The sequence below is a fragment of the Manacus vitellinus genome, unplaced genomic scaffold, assembly GCF_001715985.3.
Source record: "Manacus vitellinus isolate BGI_N305 unplaced genomic scaffold, ASM171598v3 scaffold_12_pilon, whole genome shotgun sequence".
Taxonomy (NCBI): domain Eukaryota; kingdom Metazoa; phylum Chordata; class Aves; order Passeriformes; family Pipridae; genus Manacus; species Manacus vitellinus.
In genome coordinates, this window is record NW_021938949.1 from 4,221,491 (window position 1) to 4,241,344 (window position 19,854).

At 50.2% G+C, this 19,854-nt stretch overlaps 3 protein-coding genes across 3 annotated transcripts; 2 read left to right on the forward strand and 1 right to left on the reverse strand.

The window, feature by feature from the left end:
- Positions 1-1,737: 1,737 nt before the first annotated feature.
- On the reverse strand, positions 1,738-7,921 carry HIGD1A (HIG1 hypoxia inducible domain family member 1A). Its single transcript, XM_018084924.2, has 4 exons — positions 7,871-7,921; positions 5,772-5,879; positions 3,752-3,886; positions 1,738-2,819 (listed from the first exon to the last, which is right to left on the reverse strand). The coding sequence occupies exons 2-4, from the start codon at positions 5,872-5,874 to the stop codon at positions 2,770-2,772; spliced, it is 288 nt and encodes a 95-aa protein (XP_017940413.1). The 5' UTR covers positions 5,875-5,879; positions 7,871-7,921; the 3' UTR covers positions 1,738-2,769.
- A 2,072-nt stretch (positions 7,922-9,993) lies between these two features.
- On the forward strand, positions 9,994-14,284 carry ACKR2 (atypical chemokine receptor 2). The gene is given in 4 exon segments (XM_018084914.2): positions 9,994-10,026; positions 10,028-10,393; positions 10,999-11,056; positions 12,863-14,284. Coding segments are annotated over 4 exon segments (1,575 nt in total). The 3' UTR covers positions 13,981-14,284.
- A 963-nt stretch (positions 14,285-15,247) lies between these two features.
- Positions 15,248-18,485, forward strand: LOC103756352 (5-beta-cholestane-3-alpha,7-alpha-diol 12-alpha-hydroxylase). Its single transcript, XM_008922397.2, has one exon. It carries the CDS (start codon positions 16,829-16,831, stop codon positions 18,359-18,361), a length of 1,533 nt encoding a protein of 510 aa, XP_008920645.2. The 5' UTR covers positions 15,248-16,828; the 3' UTR covers positions 18,362-18,485.
- The last annotated feature ends 1,369 nt before the right edge of the window (positions 18,486-19,854 follow it).

A 19,854-nucleotide genomic window follows, 5' to 3' on the forward strand; every position in this document is an offset into this window, starting at 1 on the left:
AATCGATTTTAATTGATTAAGGTCGGTTCTGTGATTTGGAAAAAGCCTATGGAGATAAGGAGTCCATTTACTTAAGGACACTGCATATGAAATTTAGACAGCCTTTCTGGTTTCAGTGTCCTTTTGGTTTTTTGTGGTTTTTTTTTAACTTTACAATTATATTAGACCTCATTAAATTTGATAGATTTAGCCACTGACTTTATAGATATTAAAGATAAACAACAACATCTTCAACCAGTAGTTGTCTCTGTTCTGAAAATATCCTAGAATTCTTAGCAGAGTAGCTATTTTAGACCTTAAATCATCTTTACAATTATTCTCAGAAATTTCTTTTACCACTTGCACTACATTATTAATTAATTGATTAATTAATGCATTATCTGTAGGCCAGAAGTGTGCAGAGTACTCAAGGTGCAGCTATTTCACACAACACTGTGGTGGAAAAGCTCCCTAAGATCACTGAGCCCAACCATTAATCCAGCACCATCCTTGAGTTCACCACTAAACCATGTCCCCAAGTGACATTTCCACGTGTTTTTTGAACACTTCCAGGGATGGTGATTCCACCACTTGCCTGGGTAGACTGTTCCAATGCCTCTTTTGGTGAAGAAATATTCCCTAATATCCAATCTAAACCTCCCCTGGTGCACATTCAGGCCGTTTCTTCTTTATCTGATGGTTTGGGAGCAACCTTTACCCTTCCTACCTGGATACCGACTCCAAGCCTGGCACAGAGGGATCTGCTGTGCAGAGAGCAGGCTTCCCTCTCCTCACAGAATCCCGGAATAGCTGGGGTTTGAAGGGACCTCTGGAGATCATCCAGTGCAACCTCCTCCTAAAACAGGGTCACCTGGAGCAGGTGATACAGGAACGCGCCCAGGTGGGACTGGGATGTCTCCAGAGACTCCACGCCCTCCCTGGGCAGCTGTTCCAGCGCTCTGCCACCCTCCGCGTAAAGTTCCTCCTCGTTTTGAGGCGGAACTTCTCGTGGTTCAGTTTATAAATCGCAATTGTAACCTTACAATTGTAACTGTGACCGCCCCGCCTCGCCCTGTGACCTGGCAGGACCTGGCAGCGCCGCGCTGCCCCCTCGCCCCAGGCCGGCTACCCCCTCAGCACCCCCCACCCCGCCCCCGTCCTACCCGAACGCCCCCGAGGGCACGCGAGAGCCCTCCTGTGTCTCCCCTTTCCCTCCTGGGCAGCGCCAGGACCGGGGATGCGGCTCCGGATCCGCGGCCGGTCCCGGTCCCGTCCCGATCCCGGCCTGACGCGGTTCCCATGGCAACGGGAAGGGTTGCGCGCATGCGCCCGTCCCCTCAGCGCGGCCGCCATGATGGTGCCGCCATGATGGTCCCGCCATGCCGGTCCCTCCCCGCTCCCCTCCCGTCACCGCCATCCCGATGTCGCAGTTCCCGTAATTCCCGCACCAGTCCCGGCCCCTCGGCGTGACGGGAAAAGGGATCCGCTCCTTCTCCCGCCCCGCGGTGGGGAGGAGGGCGGCAGGAACAGGAAAAGGCGTCAGCGCGAACCCGGCGTCCTTCCCGTCTCCATCCGTGTGGGAGCAGTCAAGGGCAGCAGGACTGTAGGAAATGGGAATCAAGGACACCACCGGCTGGGAATGTTCTTTCCAGGAGCGCTGCACTCCCTCAGGTCATTTTTATACAGGTAGAGCAGCTCACGCCATCCCTCTAGAACGGGATGAATGTTCCCCCCAACAAATCCATAGGCAAACACTTGTTATCGCCAGGGCTCACTTTTATTCGTATTTAGCCTCCCACTGCTCTGTACAACATGTCACGGACAGGTGCAGTTTGTACCTTGTGCTATTTCTTACAGAGACAGCTGTAACATCTAATACTGCCACTGTGGAATGTAAGCTAGCAGGAGAAAATGAGGTTTTTTTTACAAATTGGCTTTTATTTTTGTGACTGCTGTTGGAGGCACAAGGGGGTTGAGTGTAAAATAACTTGCAGGGAAGGGTTTTAACACCTCAGAGGTGGTGAGGGGGGCTTTTCAGATTTAAATGTTTTAAATTTTCTATGGGCAACAACACTGCAGAAACCAGAGCTGGATCGAACACTTTAAAAGCATTAGGACACCAAATCAAGGCTTAGTTTTCACAATATGTATTTTAAATGTTACATTTAGATGTTATTCAGAAGAACACTGTAAATAAAGTTACAAAATATAGTAATCCCAGGGTCTGATATAGCAAAAATAGGGAGCCCGTGTCTTCGTTAACAATGAATAAATATAACATTTAAATAGCTGCGACATACCAAGTACTTATGCCTTAAATAAAAAAAATAGGTGTTTATATATCTCTCTCAATATTTTAGAAGTCATTTAGTGCTACTGGAAGCTTCTAAGTTACAAAGTTGGAGGCAGAGGATAAAAAATGACAGCAGGGCACTCCTGACACTCTCTGACAGAAGCCAATTCAGACTTTGTGGTTTTGGGCAACAACAGCCAAAGAAGTCACCAATTTTAGGATTGAGCTGAAGGGTAAGATAAAGGGATTGTACTCCACTATATCCCCTAAAAACTGGGATGTGGTGGTGTCAATCAGAGAGAACCAGACCCCAATACCCACTCCCCCAGTGCACAGTCATTTAAGCCTCCAGCTTCAGCACAGTGTACCATACACAAGTAGAACAATTCTCTAATGCCATGTATAATTTTCTTTTTGCTCAAGAAACCCTTGGTATGAGGTTTGGAGCTGCAGTGCACAGGCCACCACCAGGACAGAGCCTTCAGACAAACTCTCCATTATTCCTTGGGCTTCACCACATATTCCCGGAACATGGAATACAGCACACCTGCAAGAGAGGAACAAAAGCACAGTTGGAGAGCTGGGTGAAACAGGAAACAATGGGGTTAAAAAGCTGGACAGAAAGAGGGATTCTCAGCAGGAGAAATAATGTTTCCCTTCCTCTTCTGCTGCATTTTTCTAATAGCAGTGATGGCTACAAAGCTCTTCATGTACAGAGAACCTGGCTGTGAAAATATACTGTGTATCAAAATGCTGATCCCAACCCAACTCTGGTTTGCTTTGCAGCCAAAGTGGAGCCTTCCTGTTGTACCTCCTGGGAATACAGCAGGAGAAGCAGTGTCTGATGGGACACACAATATATACATGTACACAGCTGCAAGGCTTAGGTGAGACCTGGGATGTACAAATCACTCAGGACGTTCAGGGACACAATTCCAGTCCTGAAAATATATACATATATATAGAGAGAGAGATAGATACACATACTAGGTATGTAATATATATATAATATCACAGGCCATGCAAGCTGAGTTTCCAATGCATTAAATTCAGAAACAGCAAGAGGGGAAAATACTCATGCCAGGTAAGTGGGTTTTTTCTTTGCCTCTAATTTCAGAAGCTACACAAGCTGATTTTCTAATGCATTAAATTCAGAAACAGCAACAGGGGAAAATATTAATGCCAGATAAGTGGTTTTTTTTCTTTGCCTCTCATTTCCACATTTGCAGAACTTCACTTGCCACATCCAGAAGTATTCAAAACTCCTCCTCTCAAGGTCAGTGCAGTTTAACATTCAATACTTGTCCTTAAACATCAGATAACTCCAGAAGGGCTGAGCAAACACCAGGAACGAGCACAAACATCCTGAAATAAATGTTCTGGATACTCCCACCCCGAGGACATGTCACACACACTGTGTTATCCAAGAGGCTCTCCGTGGTTTGCCCCTTCCCAGGCCAGCTCCCGTTCCACACGTACCACACGTTATGGCTCCCACGACGAAGCCCTGGGCTGCCACTCGCATGTGGATCAGGTGAAGTGACATTTTCATGTCACCTCTGTGCTTCAGCCTGTACAGCCCATATCCAACCACGGCAGCAAATCCAGCCATCCCTGCAAGGCAAGGAGAGCATCCTGCTGAGGGGAGATCCAGGGCATCCAGAGGAGTGAGGGGACCCACCTAAACAAAATATCCTGGGAATCATAGAATCCTTTAGGTTGGAAGAGACCATTTTAATGTCATCGAGTCCAACTGTTCCCCAGCACTAAACCAAGTCCCCAAGTGCCACATCCACACGGCTTTTAAATGGCTTTTAAATCCCTCCACCACTGCCCTGGGCACCCTGTGCCAGCGCTTGACAACCCTTTTTGTGAAGAAATTTTTTCTAACATCCAGTCTAAACCTCCCCTGGCACAACTTGAGCCTCTCATCCTAAAATAAGCATGTTTCCCTCTGGTTTTGTGTGTGTAGGGGCAAGTCCTGGCCCACCTCCTGTTTCCACTCCAGTGCTACCTCATTCAATGCACAAGTCAGTGCAGGGAAGAGCAAGAGATTTCCACCAGCATTAAAATGTCAAGAGAGCAGGTCAAAGTGGCAGAATTCCTTGGATATTTTTCAGACAGAGCTGGGGCTCCTTGCACCCCCTTTCCTGGATGGAAGCTCGCACCCAGCAATCCCACTCAGCTGCTGCTGGACCCTCAGCGTGGGATGCTCCCTGACGTACCCACCCGCCTGCTGAGGCTGCTATTTTGGGTGTTGTCACATTTGGCCAGGTGCCACCGGGACAGGACAAGTCACATGCTGCTGTCCCCGAGCTCTGAGGAGGGAGGCTCAGCAAGGGCCCTTTCCCAGGGACAGAGTTCACTGACAGTCCTACAAGAGAGCAAACAGCGCCGGCTTTGCCAGCTCCAACCACTGCACCCCGATGCTCTCACAGAATGCACAAACTTCTCCAATTCCATCCATTTCATTCCATTTTTAGGACAATTATTTACACAGTTCAAAGGTGGCTGCTGAGTTTTAAGTGCTGTGTATATTTTACTCACAGGAGCACAAGCAGTTTGGCTCCCTGAGCCTGGAGTATTACCAGTTCCACTAGGAAGCCATAAGCCCTTAACTCACGTGGTACCTTCATTAAACACCAATTAAGAGTTTTAGGGCCTCCAACCCAGCTCTGACACAGATCAAAGGTGAGTTCTGCCAATCTGTTTCGGGGAACCTGACCTCATGGAGTTCACAGTACGCCTGAGCAAGGTGGAGACAAAGTCCTGTGACCTCAGGAACCAGTGACGGATATCTGCTGGCAAACACTTGGAACAGTTCACCCCAAGTGATCCAACTGCTCTCCATTTAAGGAGGCTGGAAATCAAAACGTGTCTGGTGTCAGAGGAAAGCTCTCAGGATGAACACGACCCATCCCTGCTCTCCTCAGCAGCTTCAGGGGCTCTCAGCAGGGAGGCTGAGAACTCTACAAGCTCTTCAAGCTGGGGTAACAATAAAAACTACTAAAAGAATGCATTTTAAACTAATGGGTAGCAGCAGAGGGCTGAAATGTTTAGCAAACTGGCTGTAATTTAAATCCTTCTAGTTTGTATTTTGTTAGCTCTGAAGTCACTTTGTAGTGATCACATAATTCCCAGAACCCTGCACGACATTCCTTACTAGACAGCATCACTTAACCACATTTTCTAAGCTCACCTAAACATTTCAGGGTTTGCTGGTTTGGGGTTTTTTCTTTTAAGTCTTGAGTTTTTTATTTAAGGTGACAGACCTCATAAATTTTCCTCTTTCTTGCAGGACAAATACCACTCCAGGCAGAAGGATTACTGCTATCACCAAGCCTAAATACGGAAGTAATTTCTCAGTAATTTCCTGCTCACAGGAGGAAGGTGAACAGTGATGGTGTTGACACCTCATCGACTGCCTGTGAAGAGAAAGGTCTGTGCAAACACATTTCCCCAGTCTGGGCAAACACATTTCCCCCATCTTTAAACTCACCAATGGGCACAAACGGCGTCTCCTTAAACTTCCTTATCAGCTTCGAGGTCTGGCTGCTGTCAGTCTCATACTCAGGATAAACAGATTCCTGCCTGGGTGACATGGTGGCTGTGAACACAAAGAGCCTCCCTTCAGGTTTTAGAAGCCCCAAATTAAGAGAATCTTTGGGGAAAGAAAATCCCTTGCGTATTCCCCCAGTCACAACTATCCAGGTAGTGAGATAGAAGCACAGGAGCTATGGACAGGTGATTTAATTCAAGTGAAGCCTTGGGAAGCAGGACTGTTACTTAACAGGAGAGGCAAGAACAGGACAGAACAAAAAAAAACACAGGGAAGCAACAGATTTCTGCCACTCGTTTTCACACCTTTACAGATTCCCGTGCCCCCCCCATGCTCACAGGCAGCGAGAAGCCACAGAAAGCTTGGGCCACTGCCCGCCTTTCCTTTTAGGAATTCCATGCCACACCACTTGGCTTTCGCAGGCTGTTCCTTTATGGCAGCTCTGACCTCAGCAAAGTTCACATCTCCCCTCTCACTCCCTGCCAAGAACGGCAACCACAGGGAAGCGAGAGCCGCTGCACAAGGTCAGCCCTGCCCAGCAACTCCTCAGCTGCCTATTCCACCTCAGCGTAACTCCAGATTCCTGGAGAACACAGGGATGTACAGCAGCCACACCTGAGGAGCTGGAGCAAGTCTTGGAGCCCTCCATAGGTGCAGACTCATGTGGGGGACACATCAGGAGGAGAAATCATGCACAGGTGATTTCTCACCTGCCTCCCAGGAAAATAAAAAGCAGCGACAGCCCTGAGAAAGGCTCCACTCACAGAACCATCATCACCAAACCAGTGAGATCATCCTTCAAAAATGCCCAGCTTTTTGTGCTGGGAATTACATGGATTACACCCAGACCTGTTCCCTCCTCAGTGGTCAGCATTAACACCATTCAATGAACGATGATTTCTGCCCAGCGACACCACAGAGGCCTCTGCTAGAAAAGTCTCCACTGTTACTGTTCCAGTTTTGACCACCAACACACTCCACAGCAAAACACAGCTCAGGGGCACATGGAAGGACTCCAAGCTCTCAGAATAAACTACCAGGAATTTCATTTAAGCAGGGGCCAGTAACCATCGGCAAAAGAGACATTTCAAAGGTGGCTGCACTCCCTGGTTACGCAGCATTTCCTGCACACCCGTGTGAGCAGACTGACTGGTTCTCAAACTAAAGGCTCAGACCATTTCCTCTGCCAGGCCAAAGGATTTGATCTCTCTGTGCCTGCTACAACCGCCCTGGTTTGCTAAATGAGAGTTATAATTTTAGCCTGACTCATTTGGAGAAGGAAACAGGAGCACTCGGTCACTCAGGAGAGGGGGAGACAGCCAGGGGTGGGATTTACACAAGAAAAGGGTATTGAAAGTGAATCAATTCATCCACCCCGAGAGGTTTCCACGACCTTCAGCTCACACTGGGGTGGGCCCAGGGCAGAGGAAACACACAGCCTGATTGCCCTGACCTTGCCAACACCCAACAGTGAGGTCTGTGTGACAAGTGTCACCCACAGCGGGAGGAACACGGGTGGGAAGGTGACAGGATCTCTCTGCGAGAGGTGTCACCGACGGAGGGAGGCACATGGGTGGGAAGGTGACAGGGCCCAGCATCCCTCCCGGCAAGGCAGCGGCCTTGGGCACCACCAGGCTGCCTTCCCCCTCTCCAGCCCCACATGGAGACCCTGTCCCACTCCAGCCCCAGGTCCACACACCCCACACGGGTACAGGGTACACCGCTCCAGCCCCAGGCCCTGCCACCCACACGGAGATCCTTCCCCACTCCAGCCCCAGGTCCCTGCACCCCACACGGGTACAGGGTACCCCACTCCAGCCCCAGGCACCTTTACCCCACTCCGGGCCTCTGCCCTACTCCAGCTCCAGCTCCCCACACGGGGACCCTGTTCCAGCCCAGCCCCAGGCCCCCGCCCAGCCCCACACGGGGACCGTTTCCCCACGGCAGCCCGCAGGTTCCCGACCCCACGCGAGGACCCTTCCCCGCTCCAGCCCCAAGCGCCCCCTCATCCTCCTCCGTGCCCCCTGCCCCTGATGTACCTCAGATGTCCCGCCGCTGTCCTCCCGTTCCCCCCCCGGCCCGGCGCTCCCGCGGTCCCCACGCTCCCCTGTACCGGCCGCGTCTGCCGCGCCAGGCCCCGCCCCGCCTCTTATAGCCCGGCCGGCCCCGCCCCCCCTCCGGGACCACAACTCCCAGCGCTCCCGCGCGGCCGGCGCCCGTCGCCGCCAATCAGTGTCGCGGCCGCCGCTACCTCTGCCTTATACGAGTCGGGGGGCGGGCCGTCCGTGACGTCACGCGGGCGCTCTCCGCAGTGCGGCGCGGTCGCGGGGGGCGGGGCCCGCCGGCAGGGGGCGCTGAGGGGCCGGGCGGCCCCTCACGGCCCCCGAGGGGTGCGGGGGTGAGGGCGGGTACGGCCGGGGGGGGACGGGGATGGACGGGCCGGTCGGGTCAGCCCGGAACGGGGGTTAGCCCGTCCTAAACAGGGGGGCAAAACAGCCAGTGGCGTCTTTGCAACTTGTCGGCTTGGCACACCAAAAACTTTGTCGGTGTTATAAACCCTCACTGTGACACCGAGTCAGTACAAGCGCCTGGGGGGACAGGACAAGGGGGAATGGCTTCAAACTACCAGAGAGCAGGGTTAGATGGGATATTGGGAGGGAATTCTTGGCTGTGAGGATGGGGAAGCCCTGGCACAGGTTGCCCAGAGGAGCTGGGGCTGCCCCATCCCTGCAAGTGTCCAAGGCCAGGTTGGATGGGGCTTGGAGCACCCTGGGCTAGTGGAAGGTGTCCCTGCCAGTCCCAGGGTGGGACTGGGTGGGGTTTAAGATCACTTCCAACCCAAACCATTCTGGGATTCTGTGGCATCAGGTGGAAGCTCTTCAGCAAAGGGCAAAGTCAGAGCTCAATTTTCACAGAATCTGAGAATCCCAGGTTATATTTTGAGTTAGATCATCTCATTCCAACCCCCTGCCATGGGCAGGGACACCTTCCACTAGCCCAGGGTGCTCCAAGCCCTGTCCAACCTGGCCTTGGACATTTCCAGGGATGGGGCAGCCACAGCTTCTCTGCCTTTCCCTCCTGATTGTCTCATTATGTTTTCCCAAATTTCAGCTTTCAAGCAGAGCTTACCTTACACCTGCTGTGTGCCAGACAGTGGATTTGGAAGCCCAGAGTTAATCCAGAAGCTGCTCCTGACTCAAATCAAACCGTTCTCTGGAGCAGAAGGAAAAATCCACTGGGATCCTGGAGATGCCAAAAATCCTCCTCTAAACCTGAGGGCAGCTCATCAGGGCAAAACAGCAAGGAAAGTCCTTTTCTCCATAAGCCCAGTTTTGCAGTGTGGTGTTTGTGCCTCTGCATCTCCAAGCGGGGGGAAGCAGAGTCAGGGTCACCCCTCCACTCACACGAGGCATTTTGGGCAGCATGAGAGAAAGTGGCTCAGACAACCATTTGTTCCATCTGTATCTCTCTAAATATGCTTCCCATTACCCCTAATCTTGTTACTTTAATTACCAAAGCCATTAGGGCTCTGCAGTCAAAGGAAACAAAAAAAAAAATCTATGCAATTATCAGCCCTCAAATTGAGTTAAAATCTTGTAATAAATTACAGCAAAGGCCACTTTCTCCAGTGACTCTCAGAGGCACATTTGACTCCCTGCTTCAGGGCAGAAACTCAATTAAAAACAAAAACTTATTTCATTTTCATTGCCGGGCTAATGAAACCTCTGTCGCTTGCAGCATCTCTCTGTGTATGTCCAGTGTCTGGGCTCTGTGAGTGGTTCTTTCTCCCTGCTGATGTCTATTTTGCACATATGTATTTGTTATATAAATATATATATTATTATATGGTATATTTAACTGCAGCAGCTGATGGTGGCAGACATAAAAATGGGTAAAAATAATGTATTTCTCTCTGTCAATCCACTTAACAAGGGGCAGGTTGGATGCAAAGCTGTGGTCACCACTGCTGCTCCACCCTCCTGCTTTTACCAGGGTGGTTTGGGGAGTATAAAACACCCCAGGATTGGCACAGGGAAAACCTTGGCACGGTCAGGGTGTTCCCATGGCCCTGCTTGGTGGTGAGATGAGGAAACAAGCAGGAAGGTGACCACTCACCAACAGTGATATTCTGAAACTTCTCCAATAAACCACTTTGACTGAGATGTCTTCTGTCAAGGTGTCAGAAACTTCTGTCAAAAACTTTTCAGTCAAAAAACTTTTCAGTCAAAAAACTTTTCTGTCAAAACCTTCTCCAAGAAACACCTTTGACAGAGGCCATTTCTACTTTTGCAGAGGTTGAGGATCCTGCTGCATCCAAAGAGCACATGAGTCAATCAGATTTCCTGGAAAACATGCAGATTTCTACAACAAGGTCTCAGCATGTGCTCAGGCAGGGTGGAGACCGTTTATCCACTGCTGTCATCCTTGACCAACACCAGGAAAGTCAAAAACAAAACCAGGGAGGATATATTTCCTGCCCACTTGCTCTTGCACAAGTGAAAGAGGTTCCTAAAAGCCTGATTCGAGCATTCAGCAGGATGGAAACAGGGGAAGAAACTCCTGTAAGTGCATTTTCTGCTTCTTGCTTGTAGACAAAGCTGTGCAGGAAACCTGGGGAGGTTCTCCTTTCTTTTTGAAAGGTGGCCAGTTTGGGATTGGGATTAGTTTCTGAGCTAAGTCCACATTGTGTTCACCAGTTCTCTGCTCTGAGCTACAGGATGGGGGTGTGGATGTCAGTGCCAGGCTGATAAGGAGGGAGAAAGATGTGGCAGAAGGAGAAAAGGCTGGAAGAGACCCAGAAATGTAAAATTTGAGAATGCCTTGTCCTGATGTGGGCACAGAGGGTGTGAGGGGAAGGGTATTTTGGGTATTTTGGACTCTTGTTGGGTGTTACTTTGATCAGCATGATGGGCAGCTTTGGTTTCCTCTCAGTGAGGAATGTGGTAGAGTCACAGCTATATATGGCTGTTTCTTCCAAAATATGATACAGGAAAGAAATTTTAAAAAGCTCATTCCCAGACAAATCCCAGACAAACACTCTGCCGTGGCAGATCCCTGCTCTCCATTACTGCTCTGTCTGAAGTGCCCTGCAGCACTTGCCAAAGAGCTGCGAGACAGCAAGAAAACATTTCAACACAGCTCAGATCACTTTTTATTTTCTTTTCAGCTGCCTGGAATTGCCTGGAATGGGTATTTAAGCAATTTTAGGCATGGGACCACAGCAGGTACGTCCAGAGCTTCACCCCTTGCAGCTGCACATCCTCAGGCATCCTCAGCACCCCACTCCGAGCTTTGGGAGCTTTCCTTAATCCATGTGGGGTGGAGGGGCTCCGCTTTTCCAGGGTGTTTGTGGGGAGGGAGCCATCCCTAGGAGTTGCAGAGCCACCATGGGATATGTCCTCCTTGGGAGGACAACCAGGGACCAACAGCTTCATTTTCTCATTACTCAGTGGCTCCAGGTCTCTTGGGAAATGGGACAAACAGGTCCTGGAGGAGAAACTGCAGGCATGGAGCTGCACAGCCAGGCCTGTTTGGGATTGCTGGAAAATGAACCCCAAGGAAAAGACAGGCAGCTTTGGCCGTGGCTGAAAAAATGTGTGGTTTAGAGGTGGAAAGGTATTTACACCACTTTTCCCCCGTGCCAAACTCTCAGAGTTTGGAGATTAGCCTTGATTTTTAAACTCCACATTACCCTTCATGGTACTGACAGGGGGTGGCTCAGGCAGATCCCATTCCCACCGTGGCAGATGGGCTCTTCTTTTGAAACCCTCGTAATGTTCTTGTTCGCGTGGTGGGTTTTTCCTTCTGAAAATCAGAATCCAAAAGTAGGAAGCTGCAAATCACTAATCATTTCCTGACATCTGGGCTGCAGCTGTCTAAACACTGAGGCCAGTCCTGGGGAGTGGCCGAGTGCAGGTCATGCCTTGGCTCGTGCAGAATCGATTGCAACAACATTCTTCCAGCTAAATCTCTACCTCTAACCTTGATTCAGGACTTGATTCTGGTGCCTACCTGTTCTTACCTTGGATGAGTCTTTGAGCAACCTCTTCTAATGGAAGGTGTCCCTGCCCAGGGGGTTGGAATGAGATGGTCTTTAAGGTCCCTTCCAACCCAAACCATTCTGGAATTCTCTGAATCTCTGATTCTGTATTTTCCACTTACTAATACTTTTTACAGGAATCCATGTCTTGGTGTCCTAGGGCTGACACAGAGAGTGGTCAGTGTCCCACCAGGAGCAGGGAGATGTTCAGAATTTCCCCTCTGAGAACAGCCACACCAACACAAAGGTGCTGGTGGCAGGTTCTGCTTCACCAAGAACTGAGATGCCCCTTCCTCAGTAGTGACCCAGGTGAACATAAGCAGCTCACAGTGAGGTATAGTGATGGATTTCCCGTAACAGAGCAGAAACTTCCTCAAAAGTTTGTCAGGAGGAAGTAGTGGGTTATGTCAGAGGAGTCTGTGATCACTGACTTTCAAGTTTTATATTTCCAAGTAAGGAAAGCAAAATTTATTTTTTTTTAATTTCTGTGTAGACACTTGTCCCTACAATTAAACAAAGGCCAAGGAGTGTAGGACACAAAATACTTACCAAAAAGTTGCAAAAATTTAAGTCTATGAACTTCCAGTACTTGAAGAGAGCCTACAAGAAAGACCAAGAGAGACTTTTTACAGGAGCACAGAGTGACAGGACGAAGGGGAATGGATTCAAACTAAAAGAGGGTAGGTTTAGATTGCATATTAGGAGGAAATTCTTTGCTGTGAGGGACTGGAACAGGTTTCCCAGAGAAGCTGTGGCTGCCCCATCCCTGGAAGTGTCCAAGGCCAAGTTGGATGGGGCTTGGAGCCACCTGGGCTAGTGGAAGGTGTCCCTGCCCATGGCAGGGGATGGGAACGAGATGATCTTTAAGGTCCCTTCTAACCCAAGCCATCCTACGATTCTATGAACTAAAGGACAACCCTCCATGATGTGGTCTTTGCTTCCTGTGTGGATTCAAACACTTTGATCCCCTTCCCTTGCCTTTTGCTCTTAGGCAGCCACTTGTCAAACACAACCTCAGCGGTGACAACAACAATCACAGCCCCCTGGCTGGATGGTGCCAACTCCAGTGAGTACCCCTACGAGTACCTGGACGAGGAGGATTACGGGCAGCATGGGCTCTGCACCAAGGAGGAGGTGCTCTCCTTCAGCAAAGTGTTCCTGCCTTCATTTTACACCGTGGTCTTCCTGCTCGGGATGGCCGGGAATGCCCTCCTGTTCATCGTCCTCATTATGTACATCAGGAAGAGGAAGAAGATGACTGAGGTGTATCTGCTGAACCTGGTGGTTTCAGACTTCTTCCTGCTGCTGACCCTTCCTTTCTGGGCTCTGTACGTTTCTCAGGGGGTCACCTGGGATGTTTTGTGCCCGGTCTTAAATGCCATGTACACTCTTAACTTCTACAGTGGCATCTTTTTTGTGAGCTGCATGAGTCTGGACATGTATCTGCAGATAGTTTATGCTTGCTCTGCTCACAGCTCCACGTCATGGAGGAAGTCCATCCTTGGCTTGTTGGTGGTGTGGATCCTTTCCATACTTCTCTCCATTCCTGATGGCCTCTTCACCAGCACAAGGCAAATCCACAATAAAACCACCATGTGCACCCAGGATTATGGCCAGGACCACTTATTTTGGAAAGTTGTCTTTCGGGTCACTCAAAACATCCTGGGCTTCCTTTTACCCTTCCTCTTCATGGTGTTCTGCTACTCCCGCATCGCCTGTGTCCTCAGCACGTCACAGCTGCCTGGCTCCAGGAGAGCTCTCTGCTTGGTCTTCACTCTGGTGGGTGTCTTCTTTGTCCTGTGGTCTCCCTACAACATTGTCCTCATCCTCCACTCCCTGCAGGATGTCGGTGTGATCAGGAGCTGTGAAAGCAGCAGGAAGCTGGACTACGCCATGCAGGTCACGGAGAGCTTGTCCTTTGTCCACTGCTGTCTCAACCCCTTGCTCTATGCTTTTGTGAAGAAACGATTCAGGTCCTACTTGTGGAAGATCCCTCAGGCCATCTTCAGGAGAAGTGGTTTCTTTCACATCCAGCCCTCAGAGACAAGCCCATCTTGCAGCAGATACGTGGCTGAGATAGAAATGTTGAGTGTCACAACTGTATCATAAATATTTACATTATTTACACTGTGTGTGTGCCCTCTGTGCTGCATTTGGTCCTGGCCATGGGATGGAGTTGGTGTGAGCCCACAACGCTTCGTAATCAGACAGTTCATCCAAGAACCACCCTCGAGATGAGGATTTTCCGTGTTGGGATTGGGAAAGTACTTGTGGGATTTGTTTCTGTTGATACAAAACTGGGAGGAGCTGTTGACTCCCTGGAAGGCAGGGAGGCCCTGCAGAGAGACCTCAAAAAATCAGAGGGCTGGGTAATCACCAACCATGGGAAGTTCAACAAGGGGAAGTGCTGGATCCTGCCCCTGGAATGGGGCAACCCTGGATGTATGGACAGACTGGGAATGAGAGGCTGGAAAGCAGTGCTGGGAAAGGGACCTGGGGGTCCCTGGTGGGTGGCCAGTTGGCCATGAGTCAGTACTGCCCTGGCAGCCAGGAGGGCCAACCCTGTCCTGGGGGGCATCAGGGAGGGGGATTGTCCCACTCTGCTTTGCCCTGGGGCAGCCTCACCTGCAATATTGGGGCAGTTTGGGGGCACAGCAATATAAGGAAGATATTGAGCCATTGGAGAGTGTCCAAAGGAGGCCATGAGGATGGGGAAGGGCCTTGATTTGAAGCTGTGTGAGGACACTGAGGGCACTTAATGTGTTCAGCTGGAGAAGAGGAGACTGAGGAGAGACCTCACTGCTGTTCCAACTTCCTGGGAAGGGGCAGAGGAGGGGCAGGGACTGAGCTCTGCTCTGGGGGGACCAGGGACTGGACCCAAGGGAATGGCCTGGAGCTCTGTCAGGGCAGGATAAGGTTGGATGTCAGGAAAAGATCTTTGCCTCTGAGGGTGGTTGGGCACTGACCAGGCAGTGGGCACAGCACCAAGGCTGACAGAGCTCTAGGAGGGTTTGGATGATCCTCTGGGGCACAGGGTGTGACTCCTGGGGATGGGCCTGTGCAGGGCTGAGAGTTGGACTGGATGATCCTTGTGGGTCCCTTCCAACTCAGCATATTCTGTGATTCTGTGAAACATGCAGATGTTCTCTTCTATAGATTCCAAAGGGTTGGATGGAGGAGAGCGATCCCATTATCCTTCCAGTTCATGGTGTGGACTGTGGAATAGCTTTTACACACTCAACCATCAATCCAGAAACCCAGGAATAGATTTGCCACACTCATCCACTAGGCCAGAAACCCAACCAGGGGGTGGCTTTGCTTCTCCTGGCTCTTACCATCTGCCAGGTAGATGGTTCAATTGGGATCATCCCTTTGTCTACCAGGAGAGATAACAGGAGGAGTTGGGCACCTTTAAGCTGAGTTGTCTGCCCAGGGACAGTTTCCTCTGTTAGGATGAGCTGTGCCATCCTGTTGAGCAGGAAACTCTCCCCAAGAGACACATCCTTGGTTAGAGATGAGTTCAATCATAGGCTGATTTGAGACCAGTTTGATCAGGACAAAGCTGAAACCAGTAACAGCCAGTGAGAAGGAGAAAACAAGTGGGCTCAGCAGAACAGTAATGGAGGAATTTGACTCCCACAGAGCCCCTTTAACAAGATAAAAAGGATCCATGGATACTGTAACATAAATATTGGCTTCGCAACACCACAGAGTGAGATCATGGGCTGAACAGAAGAGCACAGGGAGCTGTTGGCCAATCCTTATTACCCAGTGTAGCTTTAAAGCTCAAGATTATGAGTTTGCTGACTTTTATTTAAATATATTGTTCACCCCAGATGCTCCTGAACCTTAAATGGTCCCTTTCCAGCCTGAAAATCTATTAAGCATTAGACTTGCCTAGAACTGTACAGAAAAAAAAAAAAAAGAATTATTTAAAAGAAAACACTCATCACCATAGTTTTATTGCTAGACAAGGTTACAGGACTGAGAAGGGCTTTGAGTTGATCTGGAAAGATGGATTTGTTTTCACTGCTGTTATTTTTCTTCCCAACATTGCTACAGCGTGTTTCCAAAATGGTGAGGCTGGGAGCTTTCCTTAAAGAAACAAAGCCAGAATATGCATTTAGCTGATGCTGTGATGTGACCTTCACTCCACGGGTCAGGTCACTGGAGGGAACGTGGAAAGGGACAGCAGCTGGGAAGCAAGAAAGAAGATGAAGATTACGATCCCAGAGAGAGGAGAACTCTTGGGACAGCGGAAAACTTACGAGGGGATTCTCAGGGGAAGGGCAAAGGTGAGGGAAATAGCGAGGGGATAATGTCACTCTCTGTCCAATGTGAGGGCGCTGCGAGGTCCAGGCACCAGTGACTGGGGCAGAGGTTGTGGTGGCTGTGTGTGCAGATCAAGGTGGCAGCACTGGGAAAAAACTTCTAGGGCACTGTGCCTTGGAGAACATCAAAATGTTAGAGACCTTTCCTTCTCTGGTCTGTGGAGATCAAATTGGTTCGGCTGTAACCCCCTCCCTGAGCTCATTTCCAGTAGCATTTCCAACATCCCTTTGTTTCATTTTTTTCAGCCTGCAGTGCTTCTCCATAGCCTGGCCTTAAAGGTAGAAATCATGGAGTGGAATCCTCCGAACCTTTTTTTTTTTTCCCCAAAAAAACCTGGGCTCCATGTCCCTAGAAAAGGAAATATGCTTAAACTGCTGCAGAGCCCAGGCCAAAACCTATCCCCCTTACACAGCATGGGTACTCCAACAGGATTACAACATCCCTCCCACCTCAGAAATCCAAGTTCAGACTGGAGTGCTCTGCGGGGGCAGGCAAACACCCACTGCCAATGGGGACAGAGGTTGTCAGCTGTGCCTCTGCATATCAGCTGCTGGATGGGAATAGAAAGCACATTCCTGCCCCAACCTGTCCCTAGCCCCAGCTCCCAGACAGGCACAGAGCTCTCATGGGGCTGTGGGTGGTTCTCCTCTGTGCCTTGGTGTCGTTGCTGCTTGGTGGCCTCTATGTCCTGGGGGTGTTTCGGAGACGGAGACCAGATGAGCCGCCCCTGGACAAAGGCACCATTCCCTGGCTGGGCTACCTGCTGGATTTCAGGAAGGACAGCTCAGAGTTTCTAAAAAGGATGTGGAGGAAACACGGGGATGTTTTCACGGTGCTGATCGGTGGCTATTACTTCACCTTCGTGATGGACCCCTTCTGCTTTGGCAGCATCGTGAAGGAATCACGGTCTAAACTGGACTTTAGGGCTGCTGCAACTCAGCTGGTCCTGCAGGTTTTTGGCTACAAGCCCAACGAATCCAGCCACAACGTAGCCCGTGAATCGAGCATGAAGCACCTGACGGGAGAGGGGCTCAGTGTCCTGACTCAAACCACCATGGAGAACTTCCAGAAGCTGATGCTTTTCAACCTGAGCCCAGGAGAGGAGAAGCGAGTGTGGCGGGAGGAGAACCTCTTCCACTACTGCTACAACATCGTCTTCAGAGCCGGGTACCTGGCTCTGTATGGCTCTGAGCCACACCAGGGGGCAGGAGACAAGGAGAAAGCTGAGGAGCAAGACCGTGTCCACTCCAACCAGCTGTTCCAGGAGTTTCGGAGGTACGACCGCCTCTTCCCTCGCCTGGCCTTCTCTCTGTTGCCTCACAAGGACAAAAGAGAAGCTGAACGGCTGAAGAGGCTCTTTTGGAGCGTGCTGTCTGTGAAGAAGGCCAGGCAGAAGGACAATATCAGTGGGTGGATCAGTGATCAGGACCAACTTCTGGCAGAAAATGGCGTCCCCGAGTACATGCGGGATCGTTTCATGTTTATGCTCCTCTGGGCATCCCAAGGCAACACGGGCCCAACGGCCTTCTGGCTCCTCCTGTACCTGCTGAAGCATCCAGAAGCTCTGAAGGCTGTGAGAGGTGAGGTAGACAAAGTCTTGAGGGAGAATGGGCAGCAAGTGAAGGCAGGGAGCCGTCCAGTTACCATCACTAGGGACATGTTGAACCAGGCTCCTCTTCTGGACAGTGCCCTGGAGGAGACCCTTAGGCTGGTGGCAGCCCCGCTGCTGGTCAGAGCTGTCCTGGAGGACATCAGCCTCAAGACAAGCAGTGGGACAGAGTACACCCTCCGCAAGGGAGACAGGGTGGCTCTGTTCCCTCACCTCGCCGTGCAGATGAACCCAGAAATTCACCACGAGCCTCACAAATTTAAGTACGACCGTTTCGTGAACCCAGATGGCACCAAGAGGGATTTCTACAAAAATGGGAAGAAGCTGAAATATGTCAACATGCCCTGGGGGGCAGGAGTATCCATCTGTCCCGGGCGGTTCTTCGCCAGCGCTGAAATGAAACTCTTTGTGTTTCTGATGCTGAGCCACTATGACCTGGAGCTGGTCAATGAGGAAGAGGAGATCCCAGGGATAGACAGCAGCCGCTGGGGATTCGGGACCATGCAGCCTGTTCACGATGTTCGGTTCAGATACCGGCCACGCTTTTGATTTTGGGAAGCCCCTGTTGTGTTGTTTGTTTCGGTGTTACCTCTGAGCAAGTTGTGTGATCCCGTGGTTATCAGCTCCTGATCTGATCTTGTTTGCTTAACATTTATCATGGCTTGTGTTTTTACCTCTGTCTCACGTGTTGCTGCTCTGTGTCTCCGGTTACTGTGATAAAAGAGAGACAAAATGTGCCCTCTGGGGCTATTCCCAGCCCCATCCCTGTGGCCATCAGCCTGCTGAAAACCCAGAGGAGCACAGGGGCATATTGACAGGTGGGAACCCCAATTCAGGGCTTCCAAGGAACAAGTATTTTGTCCAGGGCTGTCCCAGCAGAGCTGTCAGCCCCGTGGTCCTGGCATGAGACCCCTGGAGATGTGGAGGAGGATTTCTGTCAAGGGAGGGCAGACATTCTATGGTGTGTAGGGGAAGAGGATTTTGGGATTGCACAGGACTTAAAGTAGGATAGTTTGGGGAGGAACCAAAGGGGCATAAAGGATGGATTTAGGGCATTTGGGGAGGAAAATTGAGAGGTAAGGGGATAAAAGGGGCTGGTTGTATATAAACATGCCATACACTTCCTCCCCCTGATTTGTTTTAGTGTCTTATTAAATTCCTGTCCTTAAATTCAAAACCAAAGGAGCTGTGTGTCCATGGTGCCAGCACTGGCACTGGTGTGAGAGCAGTTGTACAAGCAAAGACCAGGCCAGATGAGCTGGAAAATAAGTGCCTTGGGAGTGTGGGGATGAGCTGCTGTGCACCGGCACTGGGACTGCGTTATTTTGTTATCAGTTCCTCACTGAGACATTTATTTACTTCCACTTATAAAGTATCATTGGCAGGATGGCACCAGCTTGTAGTGAACCCCTGAAAGATCAGAGAGCAGCAAATATCCTTTCCAGAGACGTAAGAATTTCCTTGGAGTATTCAAATTGTCATGCCTGTGGTCCCTTTCTTGTATCTGATGAGATCCCCAAAGGGAGCAGAGGTGGGATGGGCTAAGCAAGGACATACCAACAGCTCCTTCCCATTTCATGTGTAAGAAAAGGTCAGATCTTGCCAATCACCTCATTTACCAGATCAGTGGGAGAAGAGCATTGTGAACATCACTCAGAACCTGCAATACCATTTTCATGTGCTTATGTGGCTTAGGAATGCAGGTGGTCACCTGCCTTTCCAGGTCTGCAGGAGGCTGAGCATTCAAGGCATCCCCACTCTCCCAGTTTAGACCCCATCCTCTGCAAATACCCAAGGAGATTGTAAGGAAAGGGATGGAGTGATGGGAAGGGGCTTAAAAACCTAAGTGGGGCATGAGAAAACAACCTCAATCCCTTATGGGCTACAGCCACTGCGACCTTATAGACCTCAAACATCTGTTTTATCTGCTGGATCAATGCAAGATAAAAAGTTGCCCCCTGCAAACTCTGCTTGGCTTTATTCCCTTTCAATAATTAGGGTAAATTATTAGTTCTTACAGATGGTAAATCCCAGCCTTTCCT

Bases quoted from the DNA above. Each gene is read 5' to 3' on its own strand.
- HIGD1A (XM_018084924.2), bottom strand. From the start codon at position 5,874: ATGTCACCCAGGCAGGAATCTGTTTATCCTGAGTATGAGACTGACAGC. The intron at 3,887-5,771 runs GTGAGTTTAAAG...CTTGCCTTGCAG, and splicing joins GACGCCGTTTGTGCCCATTG to GGATGGCTGGATTTGCTGCC. The intron at 2,820-3,751 runs GTACGTGTGGAA...CCTCTCTTGCAG, and splicing joins CGTGGGAGCCATAACGTGTG to GTGTGCTGTATTCCATGTTC.
- LOC103756352 (XM_008922397.2), top strand. From the start codon at position 16,829: ATGGGGCTGTGGGTGGTTCTCCTCTGTGCCTTGGTGTCGTTGCTGCTT.